The sequence below is a fragment of the Phoca vitulina genome, unplaced genomic scaffold, assembly GCF_004348235.1.
Source record: "Phoca vitulina isolate PV1807 unplaced genomic scaffold, GSC_HSeal_1.0 scaffold16, whole genome shotgun sequence".
Lineage (NCBI taxonomy): Eukaryota > Metazoa > Chordata > Mammalia > Carnivora > Phocidae > Phoca > Phoca vitulina.
In genome coordinates this window covers 11,659,328-11,684,287 of record NW_022589719.1, presented here as the reverse complement: position 1 = coordinate 11,684,287, position 24,960 = coordinate 11,659,328, and the positions used below count along the sequence as shown (strand labels likewise).

Here is a 24,960-nt window from a genome sequence, read left to right as displayed (position 1 = left end):
AAGTTGTTTATTTGAGGTCTTTCTTTTTATTTAAACTTCCCTTTTAGAACTGCTTTTGTTGCATCCCACAAATGTTGATATAATGTGTTTTCATTTTCATTTGTCTTAGATTTTTTTTATTTCTCTTTTGATTTCTTCTTTGATCCATAGCTTGTTCAGAAGTGTGTTCAATTTCTACGTATTTGCAAATTTCCCCACTTTCCTTCTGTTATTGAGTTCTAATTTCATACCATGTGGTCAGAAAAGATACTTGATATAGTTTTTATCTTCTCGAATTTGATGAAACTTGTTTTGTAGCCAACAATGCAATCTATCCTAAAAGATGTTCCATATATACTTGAAAAGAATGTATATTCTGCTGCTGTTGGATGGAATGTTCTGTGTATGTTTGTTAGGTCCATTTGGTCTATAGTGTTGTTCAATCCACTGTTTCTTTATTGATTCTCCATTTGGATAATCTTTCTATTGTTGAGAGTGGGGTAGTAAAGTCCTCAACTCTTACTGGATTGCTCTTTATTTCTCCTTCAGTTCTGTATTTACTTTATATATTTAGGTATACTGATGTTGGATGCATAAATATTTTGAATTGTTATATATTTATATATATATGTATATATATATATTCTATATATATAACGACTTTTTTGTCTCTTATCATTTTTAGCTTAAAGTCTGTTTTTTCCTGATATAAGTATAGGTACTGCTGATTTCTTTTGGTTACCATTTGCTTGAAATATCTTTTTCCCTCTTTTCACTCTCAGTCTTTGTATGTCCTTAAAGCTAATGTGAGTCTCTATAGACAGCTTATTACTGGATTTTGTTTTTTTACCCATTCAGCCATTCTATGTCTTTTGATTGGAGAATTTAATCTATTTACTTTTTAAAGTGATTATGAATAGGCAAGAACATACTATTGCCATTTTGTTAATTGTTTTCTGACTGTTTTGTAGTTATTTGCACCTTGCTTTCTCTCTTGCTGCCTTCCTGTGTGGTTTGATGATTTTTGTTGTTGTTGTTGTTGTTGTTGGTGGTGGTGGTGGTGGTGGTGGTGGTGGTGGTGGTGGTATGCTTTAACCTCTTTATCATAATCTTTTGTGTAACTGCTAAAGGTTTTTTTGTTGGTGTTGTCACCATGACACTTACATAAATTATCTTATAACATTCTGTTTTAAGCTGCTATCATCTTAACGTCCATAGCATACAAAAACTTTGTACTTTTACTTCTTCCCCCTCATATTTTAGGTTATTGATGTTACATTTACATTTTTTATATTGTGTATCTAATAACAAGTTATTGTAATTGTTTTTAATATGTTTAATACAGTTTTTTAAATTGTTTTAAAAGATTTTATTTATTTATTTGATAGAAGGAGAGACAGAACACAAGCAGGGGGAGTGGTGGGCAGAGTGAGAGGGAGAAGCAGGCTACCCACTTGAGCAGGGAGCCCAATGCAGGGCTTGATCCCAGGACCCCAGGATCATGACCTGAGCTGAAGGCAGATGCTTAGCCAACTGAACCACCTAGGCACCCTATGTTTAATATAGTTTTTTAGATACTTTTTTAACTTTTAAACAACAGTTGTAAGTGGATTATGCATCACCATTACAATATTAGAGAATCTGACTTTGACTATATATTTACTATTACCAATGAGTTTTACACATTCATGTGTATTATGTTAATTAGCATACTTTTATTTCAGCTTGAAGAACACCCCTTAGCATTTCTTGTAAGGCAGGTCTAGTGGTGATGAACTCCCTCAGCTTTTGTTTTTTGGGGGAAAATCTTTATCTCTTCATTTCTGAAGGACAGCTTTGCCGGTATAGTATTCTTGGTTGACATTTTTTTTCTTTTAGTATTTTAGTATTAAAGTGTCACCCCACTTTCTCCTGGCTTGCAAACTTTCTGTTGAGAAATCTGTTGATAGTCTTATTTCCATTCACAAATTAGTAATAATAATAATAAAAAGAATAGGAATATTGGTATGTAACAACCATATAATGAGTACTTACTATGTACCAGTAATGGGACTAAATTATTTACAGCTATTAACTTACTGAATTCCCTCCAACTCCACTCTTATCTCATTTTATGTATGTCGAAACTGAGGTTCAGAGGTGTTGTGGCTTCCCCAAGGTCATTCAGCCACCAAGCAGCCATGTAGGACCCCAGTTCAGCAGGTGGGACTGGGATTCAACCATTGGGAGCACTGCTGTCCCTTTTATGGATGTGAAGGCTGTAGGTGTGTATTTGTTTGTTTTGGGGGATCTTGTAGGCTGTAGACCAGGATTTCTCAATCATGACACTATTGACATTTTGAGCCAGAGAAGTCTTTGTTGTGGGGGCTCTCCTGAGCCTTATAGGATGTTTAGCAGCATCTTTGGCCTTTACACAGTAGCTGTCAGAAGCACCTCGTCTCACCCTCCCCGCTTTGCAACCCAAGTTGTGAAAACCAAAACTGTCTCCAGAAATTACCAGATGTCCCTGGGTGGCACAGTCTTCCTTGGTTAAGAGCCACTTCTCTAGATCAAGCTCTTCTACCCTCTGCTGGAGTGTCTCACATGGTCTGATGTAAGGCTCACTTCCTTCCTGCTTCTCTCCGTCGATACTGGGCTATTGTTTGCGGAGGTGGGAACAACTCCAAGTTCTATTTCAGTTGAGGGTGGGTTTCCTGAGTCCTGAGCTTTTCTGGTGATAAAGGCATCTGGGCTTCTACTAGTCCAGTAAAAACGAAAGCCTTCTTTATGTCTGATGGCAGTCACACGGGGTTGTCTGCCCAGCTCCTCCTTCCTAGGAGTTATACCACACGTCCACAGTCAGCTATGTGTCTGGCCATAGCTGAGGGCCCGGGGTAGATATCTTACTGCAACTGAGCCAGTCAGTCTGTCTCTGGCGGCGGCACCAGAGTGAGTCTCCCCTGGCGGCGAGAGCCATGACCTGCAAACATAGCTGCCCCGGTGGGCATCTTCCTGCCCCGTGCACTGGGGCAGGTGTAGAGTGGTGGTTCTCTCCGTTGGTGCTCAGACCAGCTGCTGTGGCGTTGCCTGGGAAGGGGTGAAAAATTTGAATTATCAGGCCCCTCCTCAGACCTGCTGATATGGACGCTCTGGAGAGGAGCCCAGCAGTCTGCATTTTCATAAGTCATCCAGGTGGTTCTGACACACACTGAGTTGGTATAGAGGGTGAAAGTAGACCAGGGGAATATGATCCATGAAAGACAGAGAGAGCTCCTGTGGATGGGATGACTTCCCAGTTCTCAGTTCCATGCCTCCCGATGCCCGGTGGGCCATGTGCCTTCTGCCTTCTCCTGGCTTTGCTGAGATACTTCTGTGTCCTCATAACAAAATATGCCCTGACTTATTTTTTTCCCCCTTAGTTGATTGAAGTCAGTTTCTTTTGCTTGCAGCTAAAAAATCCCTACTCATTCATCTCATAATAAGACTATATAGTTCATGTAGAGAGGAAATTATATGGAGCAATATCACTCCAGCTGCTCAGGAAAAGGCTGTAATTTTATCAAGGACTCTTGGAAATATTTAAAAGCTCCAGATAAAATACTGGTGTTTTTTTCTTATCATCAAGAGCAAGAATTTGTGTGTGTGCCTGTGTGTCTACTTACAGAAGCTTATTTACTGAAAAAAAAAAACAAACACCTTTTCCCTCTCTTCTTTCATCTCTCTTTGTAATTTTTATTCGTCAGTGCTTAAAGGCTTGGTGTTTTCTTGACTTGTCTCTCACTTGTCTATCCTAGGTTAGCCTATAGTTGAGATAAATCTCAGTCAGCTGACAAGTATTTATTGAATGCCTACAATGGGCCAGGTGTTTGGAGGGCCAGTTGGTCATGGTTCCCAGATAGTCTCCCCTCAAAGAACTTACAGTTTTGTAAGTTTCGTAGGAGAGAACGCAGTCTCACCTACATTGTATCTTATAATGTGGTGTTAGAAGTCCAGGATTAGGTTTGTGTACAAGGTTCAGAGGAAACCCAGAAGAGTGATGAACCTTCAGAGTAGGGAAGTTCTAGGAAAAGGGGAAGGGAGGGTGGTGGTCAGAGAGGGCTTCCTGGAAGAAGTTCCACCTGAATTCAAGACTTGGAAATATGACTAGGTTTCCATCAGGCAGAAAAGATGAGGGAAGGAGGGTGTTTAATTTGTGATTTGAAAGTATCCCAAGGGACCAATTGGATGTTTTGTTCCTCACCCTGTTCTTGATTCTGACTGACTCATACGGCTACTGTATATACATATAAACACTGAAAATAAGGCAAAGAATTTTCTAGTTTCTTGAGGCCTCCAGAAGCTGTCTCCATTATAGCACTGGCAATTCCTCTTCCTGGACATAATTTATTAACTGGACTTTCAACATGATGTAGCTGAACATAACTGGCCTTTAAAGTCATCCTTGTAAGGAGAATAGACTGTATGTTGGTTTATCTCGACCAGGAGAAAAATAAAAAGTATGAGGGGGGAAAATTCCCTATTAAGTTTTATAATTATAATATGAAAATTCAGTTAATTTCTTTTATCATGGTGAGTCATTAAAGACTGAAGTAGGTTCCCAGCCTTTTGTTTCCAGAGCAATCCCCTAGAGGCTTAGTGCTCCGTCATCCGAATGGGCCTGATTAAAGCGGGGAACCTCTATCTTCAGATTACTGCCCTCCGTCATTAGCATTACGTTATCTTGCTCTTCAGACTGATTTTTAATTTTTATGCTTGCAATTATAAATGATTTACAGGGACATTCATCGCCCGACCTGTCCTGAGTCATTAAATTCACCTAGGTTGAATGGCCCGATGTGCACCTGAAATTAACCAAATCAGTGACATTATCTTGCTGGATTTTTTTTGGAGGCTTTAGAAATAGAGGAGACTCCTTTCTCCCTCTCAACTCCTCAGCTTAATGGGAAAATATTTTTAATTGATAAAAGAGGTAATTAGCCAAGGCTAAGAGGTGCACACTAATTGTGCAGTATATCTTGCAGAGTTAGTTTGGCCGTGGTTTCTGGAATAGAAGGGAAGATGACCCAAATGTGGACCTGGCTGTAGTCACATGGGGCTAGTTTGAATGAGTTTTATCTCCCTCACTTAAGTTCCGGGGAAGAACTGTGCTGACGTTTACTGGGCACCTACTATGTGTCAGAAACAAGAACTCTCACAACACTCCTTGGCTCCCCTCACTGTTGTGTTCTGTACTGTTTTGTTACAAGGAATGGAAACTTCACATGGAATGGAGACTGGGATGTCGCTCAAGCCAAGGAAAAAGAAGCCAAGGGCAGGCTCTCCCATGCTCTTTTTCTCATTCGGGAGCCATGTCATTATTCACCCCATCCACACCTTGCCCCTTTTCCTTAATTCCTCCTGTGTCTGTTCAGGGACATTGAAATAGCACATCCTATCCTCCTAAAATCAGAGATGAAAGAGGAGACACCTTGCACACCTTGAACTTTGGGAACAGCCCAAAGAAAATCTGGTTGGAGGGTCACAAAAGATATTTGTGGGGCTCTGACAGTGAAGCTTGATAAGGAAGGGGACTGGAAATCACATTTTCCTCACTGCCAAAGGATGGAGACCTGTACCTCCATTTACCAGCTCTGACATGGACTAGCTGGGTGACATTGGGCAATTACTTCACCTTCTGATCCTCTGTTTCCTCATCTGTAAAATGAAGCTGATGTAGTTACAAAAACTAGATGAGGCAGTGTGTGCACCGACAAGAACTGTCTCTCACACATAGTCATCCTGTGACTGTTAACTCTTCCCTCCTCGCTGTCTTGTCGAGACCCTAAGGCCCTGGCCTCTTAATAATTATAGCCTTGATATTAGCCATTGCTCTGGGTCTGAGAATCCCCTGGAAAGTTCTGCTAATCAAGGACCTTAAGCCTTTATTTATCCAGCATCCCTTTCCTCCTTGGAAGGGGTGGGAAGTGCTCCTTTCTTCCATGGGGTTCTGGCAGAGCTGCCAGTTCAGTAGTACCACACAGGCCTGGGCGGTCATGACACCCATCTGCCTGGCCCCGCTGATTGGACCAGAGATGGGCGCATAACTGGACATGGACCAACGGGAGTTTATATTCAGATGTGGGCAGGCTGGAGCTCGCTCCCCTTTGGGTGAGTGTGGAGCTGGGACGATATGGCCGTGCTATAGGAGGCCATGTCTGAAGGAGCACACAGAAGCAGGGGTAGCTAGGAAAGCAGGACAGGGCTAATTTCTGAGAACATTGCTTCAATCCCTAGTGTCCCGAGGCTACTCTTAAACTTCCCAGTTCCATGAGCCAATAAATTCTCCTTTTCTGCTAAAGCCTTTTGAGCTGACTGTCTATCATTTGTAACTGGAGGAGCTTTGAGGAGAACAGGGCCGAGTTTGTTCTAGTCAGGTGCTTGGCTGAGGTTTGTGTCCCAGTGATAACCTTCCCAGCCAGAGCCTTTTGGCTGTTGGAGTCCACAGAAGGCCCCGTGTAGGAGCAGTGCTGCCACAGTGATGTTCTCTTTGCTGTTGATCATGCTCTTCCAGAGAATAGGCCCGAGCTCTGAGGCCCCCTTCCGCTGTCTTCCTTCCTTACCTTCCGAGCTGTAACATCAGCGCGCATGCCACATACCTTACGATCCACCAGCACTGTTTGTAGCCATGGTCCAGCACCTCCTATTAATCTCGGACTGGATACCACTTGAAAAGTATGCTCCATTTCCGATCACAAAGCCATTTAATTGGATTATAGATGCTTGCGCTCACAATTTCTTCATCATTACGAACCATCATTGATGAGATGAAATGTGCTTCCCGTTGTAGCACTAGCACTGGAAGCTGCCCACCCCCATCCCTGTGTCCAAATTTTTGCTCTCAGCTGCATCTCACATCCGTACCTGCCCTGCCCTTCTCGCGGGCCTGCCTGCCTGGCCTTCACCTGGGTATTGACCCATCTGGAATTTCTCCAAGCCTTTTCCAGCCCATTTCCAAACCAACCTTCTTTCACAAATTCCCTACATTCTTCTGAACCAAATACATGGTTTCTTCATGAGGCAGTCTCGAGGGATGGACTTTGGAGTCAAATGGACCTATGTTTGGATTTCATTGCTATCCGTCACTAGTTATGGGACTCTAGACAAGCCTCAGTTTTCTCATCTGTAAAATGGAGATGTATTAGAGTGCCCAGGCAGGCCTGAGAGGAGATTCAGATACGTTTGGCTTGTGATGTCTGGGAACGGCTCCCTCCTCCTGGATCCGTCACTCCTCAAGTATTTCCAGGGGAGCTCTACTTCCTCTCTCTTTCTCTCCTTCCTGGCTCCTAGGAAATCATTGTCTCCTGCATATCCTCACACCACTTGGAACCCTCAGTCTTATTCTTGGAGCTTTCTTCTTTGCCTTTGTCTTAAGTTGGGTTCTTCTAGAAGCGGACCTTGGAACAAGGGTTGGAGTGTAAGCAGTTTATTTGGGAGGTGATCCTAGGACAAACAAGTAGAGGAGACACGCAAGTACAAGCAAGTAGAGGTAGTGAAGTGAAGGAAGCCAGAGCAGATATGAATGAGGAGGTAACTGCTGTGGGCAGCTGGGGCTCCATCCCGGGGAGACCCCTGGGAGGTGGTGCAGGACACACTGGAGTGAGGAAGCTAGGCTAGTTCCCCTCTGCCTCCCACCTGTCACTGGCTGAGGGCTGTTGACCCGGGCATTTGGGGCTGCAGCAAGCTCAACCTGGGAGAAGGCCCTGTGGAAGAGAGTGTCAGCGAGATGCCATGGGCATATTTGGAAACAGTAAGCACTGAGCAGAAATGGGCAGGGCACTGAGGGCATCCGCCATGGCCCCCGAAGTGCAGGGTTTGCCCTCTGTTCTCTTCTCTCCCCCCACTCAGTGCTCTCCATGAGCCCTGCCACACGCTTTATGACTTCAACACCCCTCTGTCTCCCGGCAATTCCCAAGGCTCTGGCCCCAGCTCTGCTCTCTTTCTCGGGTTCCTTCTGCCTACTGAGCCTCTCCACCGCGCTGTTCCATAGGCATCTTGAAGGAAATACTTCCGAAGCCACACTCATCATCCTTTTCTTCCAACCCCATCCCAAACTAGATCTTCCTTTTATAGTTTCATTCTTGGTGGACGGCATCACTCTATTTCCATTCTCCTAAGCTAGAAATTTCAGAGTCATCTTTCTGCAGCAGGCCTGTGATTCATCCTCTTGTCATCAGATTCTCCTTCAGCCTATCCTATGTTTAGCTGCCAGAACTATGTTCATACATACTGCTCACACCACTTCCCCGTAAAATTGTCTATTATCTGTTGTAAAAGCCACTCTTGAGCCATCTGTCTTGCTCTGGTAACCCTTGTAACTTACCCCAAATGCACAAAAATGGGCCCATAGCCGTCATATTATCCCTAAGACTATCTCCATTCTCACCATCAGGGTTCATTGGACAGGCTGCACTGGTCAGATTCTCCTCACCAAAGCTCTCACCATTTACCAATTAATTCAGCATTTTTGGTGCCTCCCTGCCTTGTGCTGTCCTCTCTGCCTAGAATGTCTCTTTTTTCTAAGCAGAAAACTCCTACATAGCCTTCAAAACCCTGCTTCAGTGTTATGTCCTCTCTGTAGTTTCCCTAACTTCTTTTTTATTCTCTCAAGCCGCAGACACTTTGTACTGCAACTGTTTATAGATTTCTTAGTCTTCAGATGACGAGCTCCAAGAGGGCATGGGTTGTATTTGCTTCTTTATATCCTAGGACATAGCACAGTTGCTAACAGTGACTTCTGTTGAATAAAGGAACATCAAAAATTTACTTGATAAGACTCAGTACTTGATATCTAAATAATTAGTGCACTGAGGGCTTTAAAAAATCCTTACCATCTAAGTAGGTGAAATATGTTCCCTGAAAACTTTTTTAAAAAGTTATTTTCACTATTAATAAAAATCCAGAATGACTCCTAAACCCAGTACAGACAGATTTAGCAAATATTTCCAAGAGTGGAAACCAAGATAAATGATTCTTCACCATATTTGGTCAGATGTGGAATAGCATTTTTCCATGGTCTAACTTGCACTTTGCAGCGTGTATTCTTTTTAAGGATATACAATGTAGATTACTTGCTAATTATGTTGGATTATCCCTTAATCCTTATACTCCTGGGTGAACACAAGAAATGATGGGTCATGACATCATGTAATAATTCACCTTCTGTTGCTCTCTGGCATTGTCTCTTTCTTTTCCATGTCCCCTGCATCTGTCTCCCACTGATGTATTCTGAAGACATTCGAGCTGGACAGTCCAGCTGAATGAAACATTTTGTTAATGTGGTGCCTTCTCTCTAGTTTGCTTTAGAGTTAGATATTTTTGTTCTTATGGAACACATAAAACAAAACAAAACAAAACAAAAAACAAAAATCGCGTAGTCCCCTCTGGCCTACCACAGCTTTTGAAAGAATAGAGGATCTTTGCCATTTGAAAAGTGTCATGTCTTTGATTTTTTGTGACCCATTGATGATCTTAAGATTCATAAGCACAGACTGTTTCCTCCAAATTTCTCTGTACACCTAATTTTTTCTTTTTCCACAAACAGTGCTTTATTTATTTTAAGATATTATTTATTTATTTATTTGAGAGAGAGAGAGTGCGCGAGATCACGGGTGGTGGTGTGGGGGGGTGAGGAAGAGCAGAGTGAGAGGCAATCTCCTTGCTGAGCAGGGAGCCTACCACAGGGCTCCATCCCAGGACCCTGAGATCATGACCTGAGGCAAAATCAAGAACTAGCTGCTTAACTGACTGAGCCACCCAAGCACCCCAACAAAAGTAGCTTTTTTTATTTTGGTAATATACATGCTCATTTTGGGCAATTTGGAAAATTCAGAAAAAGATAAAAAAGAAAGGGATCATCATTAATAATCCCATAATCCCATGATCAGAGCCTGATTGTGTTAAGATATTGGTATATTTGCTATTGCTAAGATATTGGTATATCTCCCTCAAATAATACAAATAATACAAATAATAATTGTATTTAAAAAAAAAACAGTTTCACTGAGGTTATCACTGGTATAAAAGAAGCTGTGCATACTGAAAGCATACAATTTGATGACTTTGGGCATAGTTCCACACTTGTGAATCCATCACTGCAATGGTGATGATGAACGTCACCCCAGAGTTTCCTGGTGCCCCCTTGGTCATCCCTCCCTCCTGATCCTCCCCACCCCCAGGTATCCACTGATCTACTTTATCTCACTAGAGATTTGGTTGCATTTTCCAGAAATTTGTATAAGTGGAATCATACAGTATGTACTCTTTTTTTGTCTGGCTTCTTTCACTCAGCATAATTATTTTGAGTTTCATCCACATTGTTGTGTGTTCATTCCTTTTTTAATTGATGGCTCATATTCTATAGCATGGATGAGCTGTGCTTTGTGGGCTTGTGGACTGACCTCTGGGTTGTTTCCAGCTATTATAAATGAAGCTGCTACAAATATTCATATACAAGACTTTATGTGCATGTATACTTTTATTTCTCTTGGGTGAATACTTAAAAGAGTGGGATGGCTGGGTCATATGGTAGGTGCCTTGTTCACTTTGTTTCAGGGAACTGACAGAGTATTTTCCCAAGCAGTCGATCGTTTTACATTTCCACCAGTAATCAGGATTTACATTTCCAATCCTCTGCATCCCTGTCATTTGGTATAGTCCCTCTTTTTAATTTTAGCCATTCCAGTGGGTGTGCAATGGGTATCTCCTTGTGGTTGTAATTATCATTTCCCTAATGACTCATGATATTGATCATCTTTTCATGTTTTTATTACCATTCATATGTCTTCTTTGGTGAAGTATCTGTTCAAATCTTCTGCACATTTTAAAAGGGTAGTGTATGCTCTCTTATTATTGAGTTGTAGGAATACTTTATAGTTCTAGATCCAAGTCCTTTGTTGGAGAGGTTTGTCTGATATTTTCTCCTAGTCTGTGGCTTGCCTGTTCATTTTTTGTAATAGTGGGTTTTGAAGAACAAAAGATACTGATTTTGGTAAAGCCCAGTTTATTGATTTTTTTCTTGATATCTTGTACTTTTTGCATCCTATTTAAGAAAATCTTTGCTAAATCCAAAACCACTAAGATTGTCTCCTTGTTTTCTTCCGTATGTCTTCTAAATTTCAGATCTTAAATTTTGATCTATGGTCCATTTTTTAATTTTTGTATATGATGTAATATATGGATCCAAGTTCATTGTTTTGTTTTGCATATGGTTCTCCAGTTCCAGCATTTTAAATAATTTTATATCATCTCTTTGTGCATGTGCTATGATGAACTTGGTATTTCTGCTGTGCCATTGAATAGTTGTGTGGCCTTTTGCAAGTCACTCTGACTTTGCGTATCTCAGTTTAATAATCTGCGAAATGGGTATATAATTATTGGCCCTATCTGTTTGACAAGGTGGTTATAGTGATCAACTTGAGATAAGTAATAATCGCTCATGATTTTTTTTTTCTCTGAAGTGCTGGAAACTTGGAAGTCAACCTTGATTCTTCCTTCACCATCATGGCCACACTCAGGCACTTCTAGATATTTCTTGAATCCGTTGTCTCCTCACAACTCCCACTCCACAGTCCTCATCAGGCCAGGCTCTTTTCTCATCCAGACTGTTGCAGTATCCTACCAACTGGTCCGCTGCCTCTGGGTTTGCTGCCCTCCGACCTGACCTCTCCGCTACCTCCAGGGTGAATCATCAAACCTTGTTGGTTGGCTTATCTTCGGCTTACACTGTATCATCTTCAGGGTCAAGCCTAAGCTCACATCCAGGCGCTCCATGCTCTGGCCCTGCCTCCGCTCTAGCCTCATCTCCCACTGCTCCCTGCTGATATTATATGTGCAGGAACACACTCCCTCCCTACCCCCTGACTCCCCGAGCCCCCACAAACACATGTTGCTCACCTCCATGTGCCTTGACTCCAGCTGTGAGACTTGCTACTTCTCTGTGTACCTACTGAGCTCTGGGAGTGACCTCCATGCCCAGGGTGTCACGTGGCCTCTACCACATTGCACTGAAAATACCATTTGTGTCTCTCCCCTCAAAAGGTAAGTAGCTCAAGAAAAGGCACTGTTGCTTTGTGCGTTTTTATTTCTTGACATCCAGCATAGAGTCTGGCTCAGAGTAGAACCAAGGATTATTTGAAGATCTAAACATGATACCAGACGAGGGATGACTATTTTTATGAAGAATTCTAGCAGTTCAGTGCAGAAATGGCTCTTGGAAATCATCCAGGTGAGCATTTCCTCACCCAGATTCAGGGCCAGTGACTGAACTTTCCACCCGTGTCTCCGGAAGGAGGAAAAGGCAAAGGGGAAAGGGCTGGAGTTAATGTAGGGCCTAACTCTTTTGTCTTGGCATAGATCATTGGTGGATACTAAATATGGAGGTAGAAGGTAGATGGAAAGGTTATAAAGGACAGTATCTGAGAATGAGACTAAGATAATCTCAGTATCTCCCCACAAAATACTTGTTAAAAGGAAAAATTAAAACTAGAGTAGAGGGGCAGCTGGGTGGCTAAGTCAGTTAAGCATCCGACTCTTGATTTCAGCTCAGGTCATGATCTCAGGGTTGTGAGATTGAACCCGATGTCAGGCTCTGTGCTCAGTAGGGAGTCTGCTTGAGATTCTCTCTCTTCCTCTGCCCCTCCCTCCACTCACCTGTGTGTGTGCACCCGCATTCGCTCTCTCTTAAATAATCTTTTTAAAAAACCCTACAAAGCATATATACAAGAATGTGAATATATTTACTGCCACTGAACTATACTTAAAAATGGCTAAAATGATAAATTTTGTGTTGTGTATATTTCACCATGAAAAAAAAATAGACAAGGGGAAAAAACTATACAGTAGAAAAACTGGACAATAAATACCTTAATCAAGGGGTCAAAATTAACATCACTGATCAAAAGCAAATGGACACCATGAGCCTGTGGATGTGATACCTGAGAAGGGCCCATTAGCACTTACGTAGCATTCCAGCAAAAATGCAAACACCAATCCAACCTGAGGAGTCACCAGAGAGACCCAATTAAGCAATAGCTGTCCTGTAGTCTTCAGAAAATATCAGTGTCATAAAAGGTAAGGCCTGTCGTTAAAGGATGACAACTAAATGTCATACATGAGCCCAAATCAGGTCGTGCACCAGAAAGAAAGAAGTTTATTTCTTCTCTGTCTTCTTCTTCTTCTTTTTTTTTTTTTTAATAAAGCACCTTATAGGGAAGCTGGCAAACTTGGAATGTAAACTATAGATTAGATAAAATGTATTCCTTTTCCTGAGTGTGATAACTGTACTGTGGTTATGGTAGAGACTCTCGTTTTTAGGAAATACACACTGAACTGTGTGTTTGGGGGGAAGGTGCCATGACACGTACAACCTACTCTCAAGTAGTTCACAAGTAATATGAATTAATGATAGCGCACTTGTGGGAAAGTGTTACAGATGGATGACTCTGCATAAAAGATATGCAGGCGTCCTTTGTACTATTCTTGCAAACTTTTCATTAAGTTTGAAAGTATTTCGGGGCACCTGGGTGGCTCAGTCGGTTAAGCATCTGCCTTCAGCTCAGGTCATGATCCCAGGGTCCTGGGATCAAGTCCCACATCAGGCTCCCTGCTCAGCAGGGAGTCTGCTTCTCTGTCTTCCTCTGCCCCTCCCCCTGCTCCTGCTCTCTCAAAATAAACAAATAGGTAAAATCTTAAAAAAAAAAGTTTGAAAGTATTACAAGACAAAAGAAGTTTTTTAAATTGCCTGGGGATTGATTCAACAAATATTATATCCATACAAGGTCATATGTGGCCGTGATTAAAAATAATGATAAGAAGTTTATTTATTGATATGAAAACAAGTTCATGATGTATAATTGAATGAAGAGAGCAAGTTGCAGTACGATCTTGGTTTTATTCAAGACAAAACAAAAATCTCCTGTTCTAAAGAACAGTCTGGAAAGATGTGCACCAAAATGTCAATTCTGGTCATTGCTGAGTTAGGAAATAAAGAGCAATTTAACTGTTCTTCTTTGTGTTTATCTATGTTTTCTATTTTTCTACACTGCACATGCATTAATTGTGCCATAAAATTAATTATTAAATATTGTGAAGAAACAAATGACAAATAAAGCTTTAAAGCCATGCACGTGCATGGACGATGGGGGCCCTCCAAGCTGGGGCACTTGCCTTCTTCAGTAACCTCTTTCCGGGCAGAAGCTCGACATTCTGTCAACTTCCAACGTCACCCTGTGGTGATTAAAAAAGAAAAACTCTGTATCCTCCACCCTCTGTGTCCTGCAGCTCTGCCTTCTCAAGATAGAGCCCTCAGAGAGTCATTTCTGGTATATTGGTATTCTAGATTGCTCCTCACGTGTTCTCAGTGTTTCCTGCTACCTGGTGGATTTAAGGGAGGTTGCTTGCCCTCCCAGTCTCCTGCAATTTTCTCTAACTAGTTGCAAGATGCTAGATGTTAATAAGGCCCTCACTGAGTGCTGTGCGCGTGGGAAGTATCACCCACCTCCTTCGCTTTCTACTCTCACCTGCTCTCAGCAGGTGCGGGAGTGATCACGACATCCCTGGCCTGCTGAATTTGAGGGCTTGGAAGATGGAGCACTCGCTTTTCGGAGATGCCTTCTTTGGAATCTCTCCCTCCAAGAGCAACTCCAGCAAAGACGAAAAGCACGACAGTTATATCATCATTCGTGTGTAGATTAGAAGTTTCTCTCTACCCTAGTCTGTCTTGCAGAGCCATCTCTAATGGTTGATTTGGCTTCTGGGTGTCCGAAAAAATCAAATCATCATCTACCACATTTACCCTTTAAGACTGTGTTTTCCTGTTAATTGAGCATAATGTCACGGTCTTCTTATTTTTATTCAAAATGTTTTAATGGATTTGTTACACTTCCTTCATTTTCTTGTCTTCATTTTTTCATCAGACCCTTTAACGTTCAGTTTCTGAACACAGATTTGGAGATTTTTGCTTGTTATATATTGTACCTCTTGAGACACGTTGGATTCTCTTGTCATTTTGACACTGATTTACCAGAACGAACTTCCTGCGAGAACACTGTTGCGGAGGGTTGGGTCTGCTCTGACAGTGGATGATTGTCATTAGTTTTGCTCAGTTTGGGGACCCAGTGCATACGCCGTGGAAATTGCAGTGGTGATGATCTGCAGCCCACTGGGTCTGGGCATTTTCCTAATGGGAGCTACCGCCAGCTCATTACATCAGCTTCTTATAGTTGGAGACAGGCAACCTGGTTTAGAAATATCATTTTTATTATTATTTTTTTTTATATTGCCAAGCGACAAGATAAACATAGCATGGGGTAAAGGCTTGCTTAGACATTTGTTCAGGCTCATGTCTTCCTGGACCTTAGTTCTTTCTTGTTGCTTTTTTTCTTGGTATCATTTGTCCTTTAAAATAAAGCCAATATTTTAGCTAAAACTAACCCCAGGAAAAACTCAGTATTCTTCAGGTCATGCCTGTTCAAAATATCCCTTTCATCCCTTTGGGAAACAAAACAGCTTAAGAGTTTGCAAATGAATTTATCTGCATGGTCATTTCCTTTAGGTTTGGAATAATATTCTTCTTGAAGTACTTGGAAAACATGGCTCTAAAATTATACTTGGCTAGAAAGTGGGAAAATAGCTCCAAAGACTAGAAGGTAGTTGGAGGAGGCCCCGCTCTTGCTGTAGGTGCTGTTACCATCAAGCACCAACCGTTGTGAGAGGCGGAAGCCAATCAGCCAGGAAGGCCCAGGTTTGGGTCCTTTGAGCCCCTCCCTGAATATCTCTGGAGACACAACTTTTCATCTCACCGCTGCCACCCGGTCCGGTTCTCCTCATCCTCTTGTGTCCTCACTGGTGCCTCTTCATCCACTCTTGCCTTCACCAGCCCGTTCCCTAGAGGGCTGCGCTTGAAGTGCCAACGTGATCATGACTCTGCTTCCCCTCCAAAGCTCCACAGTAGCCCCTCACTCTGTTAGGGCTAAAATCCAGTTTGTGCACGATTGGGCCCACCCAACCTTTCTGTCCCACGTCACCTGCCACCATGCTCCCTGCCAGCCCTGTGGTCCCGCCACGGGGCCTCATTGGCCTCCCTTTGGTTCCTTAGAAGCTCTGAGCTCCCACCTGCCTCCATCTGGGGGAGGCTCCTTTGTCACGGCCTCTCATACAACCATATCCCCCTTCTGCTGAGCGCCTACCTTCAGGTTGTATCCACATACTCATTATTGTATCTCTTTGATGAAGTGTAAGCTCTGCTAGAGAAGAGAACCTGTCACTGCCAAATCACCAGCACCAAACCAGAGATGTGCGTAAGCCAGAAAAACTCACGATGATGTCTAGATTGATTTACCAGTTTCCTTTGAGGAGAATTAGCTCCACAAATGGGTGTGCTTGCATCCTTGCCTAAAAGGATCAGGCAAGACTTTGTGCCTCTCGAGTAAATTCCTGTCTGTTATAACAATGCAGTAAACATTAGTTCAGTTCTAGTATTTACTATGCAAATTACATTGGCTCAAACTTATTCTGACTCAGTTGCTGGACCTATCCTCTCTCCCCTTCGAAACATCCTTTGGCTCTTCCTCCAAGTCCCTAAATTGTAGCAGCCACCAGGCCTCATCCAGCCCATGCTTTCCTTTCTGCTGCTTGTCTGGTTCTCATGTCCCCTGTCCTGAAACCACTGGAAGGAATGATGCAGGGGCCTTTCTTGATAGTCCCCCTGGAAGATCGCCAGTGTCCACACTCCGTCTGGTTACCAGGGAGCTCACACAAGGAGTGTTCCCAAAATAAAGGAAAAGTTTGGCCCAAAGACGAATGTAAGTCTCCACCCCTAGAGGCCAAAACTGTTCACAAAGGTTCAAAAATGAAACAAGCAGCAATAACAACAAAAAACTTTAAGTTCCAGAAATCAGCCAAGACATATAAAATATGCATTGCCTTATTTAATTTTCATAACAGTTCACTCAGGACTGGGTTCTGAGTGTTCATCTCTGTTTTAGAGATGAGAAAAAAACCGAGGCTCTGGGACATTGAGTGACTCACTGACATAACGGCAGGGCCACAATTCCAACCCAGGTCTCATGATGTTAGTTAGCGTTTACCCAGTTTTCTACGTGCACGCTCCGTCGGGGGGCATGGCTGACGCTGGGACTTGCTTCCAATTAATTTCAATTAGCCCCAGTCCGAAATCGTCCTGTAAAGGCAATATCCAAATAGGCTCGACTAAAGACAGATTACTTATAGAAAGACACACAGTGCAGTCCTAAGTGTAAGTTTCATACATGTAAGGTATTTTCTCCCAAGTCTACATTTCTAAAAGTCTATTTCTCTTTGTAACCACAGAACCTCCCAACGCCACCCAGGCAGGGGCCTCCTTGTACAGATTCCCAAGAGCCGACACCCCCTTCAGCTGCCCACGTGATGCTCCTTGAGGACTTGGCATGGTCATGAGGTCATGCTGCCAAGCTTGTGCTTATTCTGAGTTTCAGGAGTGTGGGATAGACTCTGCCAGAATCCTGCTCTGGCATTCCAGGTAACTGACCACAAGCTAAGGCCAATTCTGCTATTTATAGGGAGTGACAAAAATAGCCTCATCCCTTTGAAAGGTGTGCCTGTGCCGTATGCTCACTGGCCTCCTACCATCTGAAAGATGCTTCTCTCCAGACCTCAGATGGCAGCAAACCTTCTGACACAGACCCAGAAGCCCCAGAGCCTGGGGAGAGACCAATGCAGGGCTTGGCACAGGGGTCAAGGTAGAACCTAGTTATGGACTCAAGGAAGGAGGCAGGAGCTTAGGAAGAGGGGAATGAGGTAAGACTGAATCCAGCTGTTGGAGTTGGGTACAAAGTCAGGGTAGGAACATGAGTGTGGCTAGTCTGATCCTGAGCCATGAATATACCAGAGCCCCATCGGTCCCCAACCCTGGGCTGGGACTTAGTCCAGGTGTGAAGGGTTAGTGGACCCAGCTGAAAGGGCTGGGGTGGCCAGTTGAGTGCAAGCAGACCACGTTCCCTTCTAGCTGCATGCAGGTGAGCGAGCAGCGTACTTCATCTCTCTGAGCTGTTTCCTTATCCAAAGCCGTGGGCCTAGAGAAGCCACTGCTGTGCTAGGTGTGTGCATCAGAATCACAGGGAGCATGTCAGGATCCGGATGCCGGCCCCTCCTTGCAGACTGAATCGGGGGGTCTGGGAGGATGCTGGGGATCTGGATGTTTCCCAGGTTCCCTAGGAGATTCAGATCCACACCAGGGTTGGAGAGCCCCTGTACTAGATGAACACAAGGGGTCTTCCCTAATATCCCTGTGTTCTAAAGTTTGCCCAGTCGGTGATAAGAAAGCACAGATGGTAGGCGTTTGCCTCACACAGTGATCAGGCAGCATCAGAATCAGACACTTTATCAGTTGCTTGCTGCACCCCAAGAAATCATCAATCGGGAGCTTACCCAAAGCCAGTTTTTCATGTGTGAGTTCGCCCCCTTCTACTTTCTCTTCCGGGCAACCCCTCCCTCTCCCGTGGCTTAATTACCATCTCTCCCAGAGGTCACAAACTGGGGGCCAGAAAGGCAAACCTGGGCTAGCCACCCATGAGTTTTATTTAGTCTGTCCAGTATTTTTTTTAAAGCCTGAATCGGTGTGGGGTCAGACTGGGTATTTACTTTCTGGCTCACCACGGGCCCACCACGCCCGAGTGTGTTACACCCATCCGGTGTCAGTGCTTTGCATTCCCTGCCTAGACCCCGATTTTAGATTTAATGCGGCGTCTCAGCTTCTGTCTCCAGCCCCAACCTCTTTCTGAGCATCAGGCCTATATAGCCATGTGCCTCTGGGAGACAGAATCCAGCTGTGTACTTAACAGAAGACGTGGCCCCTAGTGCAGGGCAGGGTAAACATGAGTGATGTTATTATCCCGGCTGTGCACCTCCTCTCGGGGTCTTGTGGGCACCTCAGCTCCACCTACAGTATTCATAACAGAGCCCAGCACTTTTCCTCACCTTCACCCCCAGCCTCTCCACGTTCCCTCTTTCCACAAATGAAATCACCAGAAAGTGCCTAAGGCTGGGAGCCATCCTGGGCCCTTTCGTCTCCCTCGATGGGACTTGTCATCAGACCTTGTACAAAATCTCTTTTGGTTCCATTCTGTTTTCTCCATCTCACGGCCACCATCCTGGCCCATGCCACCATTGTCTTTGCCAGGACCGCAGTAGTTGCCGGATATTCTCCTGCAGACATTATTGTTTCAGTCTAACCCATTGCTCAGTTCAAAGACACACTGCTCATTAAACAAACTGGATTTTGCCTCTGCCCTGAATGCAGCCCATTTATTGGCTTCTAACCTGTTGGCCCAGGTTAGATTCCCTTGCAAGATCCTCCCCAGGCGGGCTCCTGCCTCCTCCCCAGCCTCCTCTGGCCGTCTGTGTTCTAGCCGTCTGCGACTTGTGTTATCTCTGGGATGTGCCTACTTCTGTCTCTGGCCTCTGGGCCCTCACATATGCCTTTCCTCCTCCTGGAGGACTCTTGCCCTTACTAGTCACTTGAATAGTTGCTACATTTTTCTTCATGTCCCACTTAGCTGTCACTTCCTCAGAAAGTCTTCCCTGATCCTCGAGATCAAGTCAGGCCCCCTGCTCTAAGCTCGCAGAGCCCCTCGCCTTCCCTGGCATCGCACTCACTACACAGCAGGTCCTACGAGGGCAGGAATAGTCACGGTCTGGCTCATTCCCTGCTCTCTCTTCCAGGCCTAGCACATGCTGGGAACAGAGTAGTGCACAGAGTTTGCTGCAGAAAGGGAGAGAAAAAGAAGAAGGAAAGCATGGAAGGGGGAACCAGAAAGGAACACAAGTAGCACCTCCTTCTTGCCTAAGGGAGGACAAGAGCTGACCACTCCCACCCCCAACCCCAGTCTCCTAAAGTTGAACACTTATGAGAGCAGGAATTCTCTTATTCGGGGCTGTGTCCTCAGTACCTAACAGAGTAGGTGTACCGTGGAGGTCATTCTAAGAACTTCTTGACCTAGACTATAGCCCACAGCAGAACCAGTCAGGGAACTACTATTTTTTTTTTTTTTTTTTTTGGTAACAAGCCTTGAGCAATGACTTGACTTTTTAGAGTATGTACATGTATATAAAGCCTGATAAAAATTAAAATTGAAAAAAAAGAAGAAACAATAGATACATCTCACACCAAGTACCCTGTTGTTACCACCAGTGAAATCAGATTGGATTATGAACTTCCCAACAGGAGGTCTGTGGTCCAAACATGATAAACCTGACTTGCAACACTTAAAGAAAATGTAAATCTTAAAGTCATAGAAAGACTTAAAATGCAGTTCATCCACTAGACTAAAATGGAGATTTTGGCTTCGCCATCTAGTAAGCCGGAATGGAAGAGAAAGTGTGAACACTGGCCTTCAAGAGCATGACGCTTGGGCCCGAGCGACTAATTACTGCGCACAGGCCTTGGGGAGATTTATTCAGCCTCTCTACTTGACTTTCTTTCCTGTAAAATGGGGACAATGGGACCTGCCTTGCAGGGTTGTTTGGAAGACGGAATAGAAAATGTAAAGCACAGAGCTCAGCCCTGGCGACCAGGTGCCCACAGAGGACATTGCTTCAAAGTACCTGTGCATTTCAGTTATTTAAAGGTTTGGTGGCTGGGCTCGGAGATACAGGGAGCTCATGAAATACTGCTCTCCCCGCGGGAAGAGGCATTATTTCTTTACTGTCAGTGTCCTAAAAGAAGGAGAAAACCAGTGGCAGAGAAATAGGAAAGCAATAGCAACAAAGAAGCATGGGAATGAAAACGCAAGAATTAGATTCTCACTGGATCTTGGAGTCACGCTGGAGGGCAAGGCTTTTCTTTCCATGTTTCTTTTCTCCCTCGCTGGTATTCCTGGGGAAGCCTCCGCAGTGAGGGTAGCCAGGGGTGGGATCCTAATGGGCAGAAGGAGTTTTGCTTTTCCAGGCTGCTCATCACTCCAGGGCTTTTTTAAAAAATAAAATTCATATTCAGACATCTTTTAAAATAACATTTTTTTCTTATTTCAAAGGCAAATCATGTTCATTCTGGAAAATTCATACAAGCAAAAAGAAGGAAAAAGTTAACCAGAAACTCCACTGCTAGATGACTACTGAAAACATTCTGGAGTCTATCCTTTCTTTTTCTAGGCAATAAGTACATCAACCAATAGGTCTTATACGACAAATGAGATCAAATGGTACATACTGTTCTATAATCTGATCTTTCTCACTGAACAGCTTTCCATGTCAGCAAATGAACGTTATCTAATGTCACCATGGGCAACATCAACAGGTGCCCAGGGCGGCTGGTACTCACCGTGCCCTCCCTGGGTGGAGGCTGGTAGCCTGTTTCCGTGAACAGTGATTCAGTGAAGGACTTTGCAGTCAAGCCTTTATACAACCCCTGATTGTTCCCTTACAGTGAATTCTCACATTCAGTGTTAATTTTCTCAAGAAAAGAAGACAATAAGACAGTGCGGTGAAAATGTTTAGGTCGTAAGTGGGCCTCTTCGGTGGTAGTTGGGGGAGGAGACTGTAATTCAGCATTATGCTTTTATTTCTGATCCTGTTCAACCTCCAAATGTATCTCAAGTGCAACCTCATTTCTAGTCATCCAACTTAAAAAATAAACAAGACACAGCCACTGCCCTTTAAAAAGACTATAATCTAATAGAGATGAGAGACATGGTAACCGTCTATGTAAGAAGTGAGTTTTCGCTTTCAATTTAACACAAAAGTTCCTGGCTCTTCACAATAAGAAGCGAGGATAAGATGGAATGATAATGCTAGTAAGAGCTCATGTTTAATGAGCACTTACTATGTCCAGGAACTGTTCATGTAGCACACGGTACTGTGTTAAATGACATGCACCACTGATTCTCACTGCTAGCCCACGGAGTAGGTATTACAGTTATGAACATTCTATTGTGTAAATTGAGGTCCAGGGAGGTGAACCAACTTGCCTGGGTAACAGCTAGCGAGTGGTGGCCCTTTGAGGCTAGGGGCCTTTACTCTGGAACACACATCCTTGGGCTGGGAGAGAGGATCATAGGGCCCTGGTATTAAGCATTGTGATTCAACCTTCTAGATACTGCGGCCTGAGAACCGGCTTGCTGACGTCCCCCATGGTGGGGTTCATGGTGACAAATCAGTGTACCTTCCACACACCCATCAGCTTTCCTCAGGTCCCGGTGGCTGCTTTGGCCGTGGAGAAAGTGGGTCACTCCAGCGTACATTACCGCCTGGCTCTGTTCCCACCTAATACCACCAAGGAGCTGCCTTCTGTAAATCACTGGGATCTCAGTGACGGCTTTTTCTTTGGCCACCCCAAGCTGGCCCATTTTGACTCTTCAGCCTGTACCACCGGGTCTTCAGTCCATGTCTTTGTGAATCCAGCCACCGGCAAGCCAACGGGCCTTCCAGAAGACTTCAGGAAGGGCCTTCGGAGGCTAATGAGCCCGGCTTCCGTGTGAGTCATCTGTATGTGGCCTTTCACCTGTCAGAAAATAAAATTCAGATGATTTTCTAAATGATTTCTTTAGATTCTGTGGCATATCTTTTAACTCTTAAAATGACTGTCAGTTCCTTAAAAGCTTTTAGGACAAGTCCTCTGGCTCCACGGTTGAAGTTAGGCCAGCAGCAGGGAGCTTTATACCCAGCGTCTCCCTGAGCCCTCTCCACCACCTGGCGGCGCAGGTCCTGCTCTTTCTGCCTTTTTCAGAAGAGGAAAAGGAGGTTTGCAGCGTAGAAGCAGTCGGTCTGGAGTCGTCCAGCTGGCGAGTCCGTCTGACTCTCAGTCACCTGGGGGTGCTCTCTACATGCACCTTTATGGCTACTGTCTTAGCAGCCCGGCCACACACTTCCCTGGTTTGGGATCACCGATCTGATAGGACTCAGTAAATCTCCTCAGCTTCTTACAGGTAATAACCATGTGACTTCTTTTTTTTAATTTAAGATATGAACTTTAAAACAAAAGACCTTTCTCTCATGTCTTTGAAACAATAAACAAGCCTCTGACAGTTTTCTGATCCACAGCCTCGCTCACTCATTCCTGCCATGGGTGGAGGCCTAAAAGTAAGCACGAATAAATCCACTGTCTGCTGCTGAACCGTGTGAGGACCCTGCTTTGGCCGACTAATGAAAATGGTTACCGTTTGCTGACCGCTGGCTTCACGAAGTGCTTCACGGGCATTTCCTTGATCAATCCCTATTCCTCTTCTCGAAGGTAGGGATTACTGTCACCATTTTTCAGATGAGATGGTTGAGGCTTTAAAGTGAACAGCTGGAGTAGGGGAAAGAAGTCTGGTCTAACCTCTGCCTCAGTGCGGAGGAAAGGGAAAACCACAAGCTGACTCTTTCTGAGCCTCAGTTTCCTCCTTTGAAAACAAGACCCTGAGAGACCTTTTTCAGCCGGGTCCCTGGATGTTTTTTTGAAAGTGCAGAGGCTCTTTTGATCTGCTCTTGAATTGAGTTCGGAATCGCTGCCACACACACAGCTTTGGAATGCTGTCACCACGATAAAAACAGTGCTGAGTGCGAGTCCTTTGTCATTTCATCTGGTCAGTTTCCTCCAGTAGTAGATCCGTCTTGAGCTTTTGAGAACATGTCACACAAGAAGGAAAGACTATGAGCTAGCAGCCTGGTGTCTGTAGGCCTGGCCTGTCTGACTGCTGCCATGGGACCTGCTCAGAAAGGAAAAACTTAGGAAAAACTCCTTTTCTGTGTGTGTCACTTTTCAGTCCTTGTGGTTCTTGCCATATGAATTATCTCATGCATCTTTGTGACTACTCTGAGAGCTGGGTATTATTATTATTATTATTATTATTATTATTATTATTATCCACGTCAGAACAGGCCTTTCAGGAGGAAGGTGACCTACCGAGATCACAGAACTTCTGTGTAGCAGAGCTAGAACTCAATCCAGCCAGGCCTTTGGACCCGTCTTTCCATGCCACCAACTCTGCATCTTACCCCCATGGTCCTGAATTTTCAAATTACACCATGCATGGCCACCAGTTTTTTAAATGGTAGGAATATTAGCAGTGGATTCACCAAGAGGCTCTTTAACTGGCAGCAACATAGTGGGGTGATTAAGAGGGTGGGGTCCCCTATCAGAGACGCCTGGATTTGTATCCTGGCCCTGCCATTTCTAACAGAACACTCTTTGACATGGGGCACTGTCAGGAGTGATCACATTGGCTTGCCTGTGTTTGACTCTCACACTGCTGAGCCCCCACACCACGGCTGCCGTGGACAATTGGCCTAGAGTGGACTCTTTAGACCACTGAGGTGATTGGGTTGCTCGTTCCCACAGCACAGCCCAGCTTATCCCTCTTTCCTACGAGTACCAGCCTCACAGGTTGTTGTGAGGGTTCCAGGAGAAATGTGTGTAAGAACTTGGCTTAGTGGCTGGTACGTGGCTCTTAGTGTGAGAGAAAAGAAATGCTATGTGCTCTCGCTACACAAGCATCTCCAAGATAGGAAAGTAACCAAGCCTTACATTCATGTTCTTTCCGTGCCTCAGTGGTGAGTTGCACACTATTTTCTATTTTATTTTATTTTTTTAAAGATTTATTTATTTACTTGAGGGAGAGAGAGAGCATGAGTAGGGGAAGAGGCAGAGGAAGAGGGAGAGAGAGAATCCTCAAGCAGACGCCCCACTGAGCACAGAGCCCCAGGCAGGGCTCGATCCCACGACCCGGAGATCATGACCTGAGCCAAAGTCAAGAGTCTGACGCTTAACCGACTGAGCCACGCAGGCACCCATATTTTCTATTTTATATGAGAAAAATGACAGAGGTACTGAAAACACATGGGATGGTGGGATGCCTCATACCTAGGGTGCGTTGAGCCAGCCTCGGACTCTGGAACTGACCCGAATTGAGAGTGCAGATGGATTCTGAGCAGAGAGCTCCAAGTTCATGTAAATCTCAGGAGTTTAAGTACTGATGACACAGTCTTTCCACT

General features: G+C 44.2%; 1 protein-coding gene across 1 annotated transcript in view; it reads left to right on the top strand.

Annotated features, from left to right (window-relative positions):
• LOC116638612 overlaps nucleotides 1-22,663 on the top strand; it is a 151,236-nt gene extending 128,573 nt beyond the window's left edge. The window contains exons 3-4 of the mRNA XM_032414725.1: nucleotides 22,082-22,462; nucleotides 22,576-22,663. Of these exons, the coding sequence (XP_032270616.1) occupies nucleotides 22,082-22,462; nucleotides 22,576-22,663 (469 nt within the window). The remainder of the gene's footprint in view (nucleotides 1-22,081; nucleotides 22,463-22,575) is intronic.
• The last annotated feature ends 2,297 nt before the right edge of the window (nucleotides 22,664-24,960 follow it).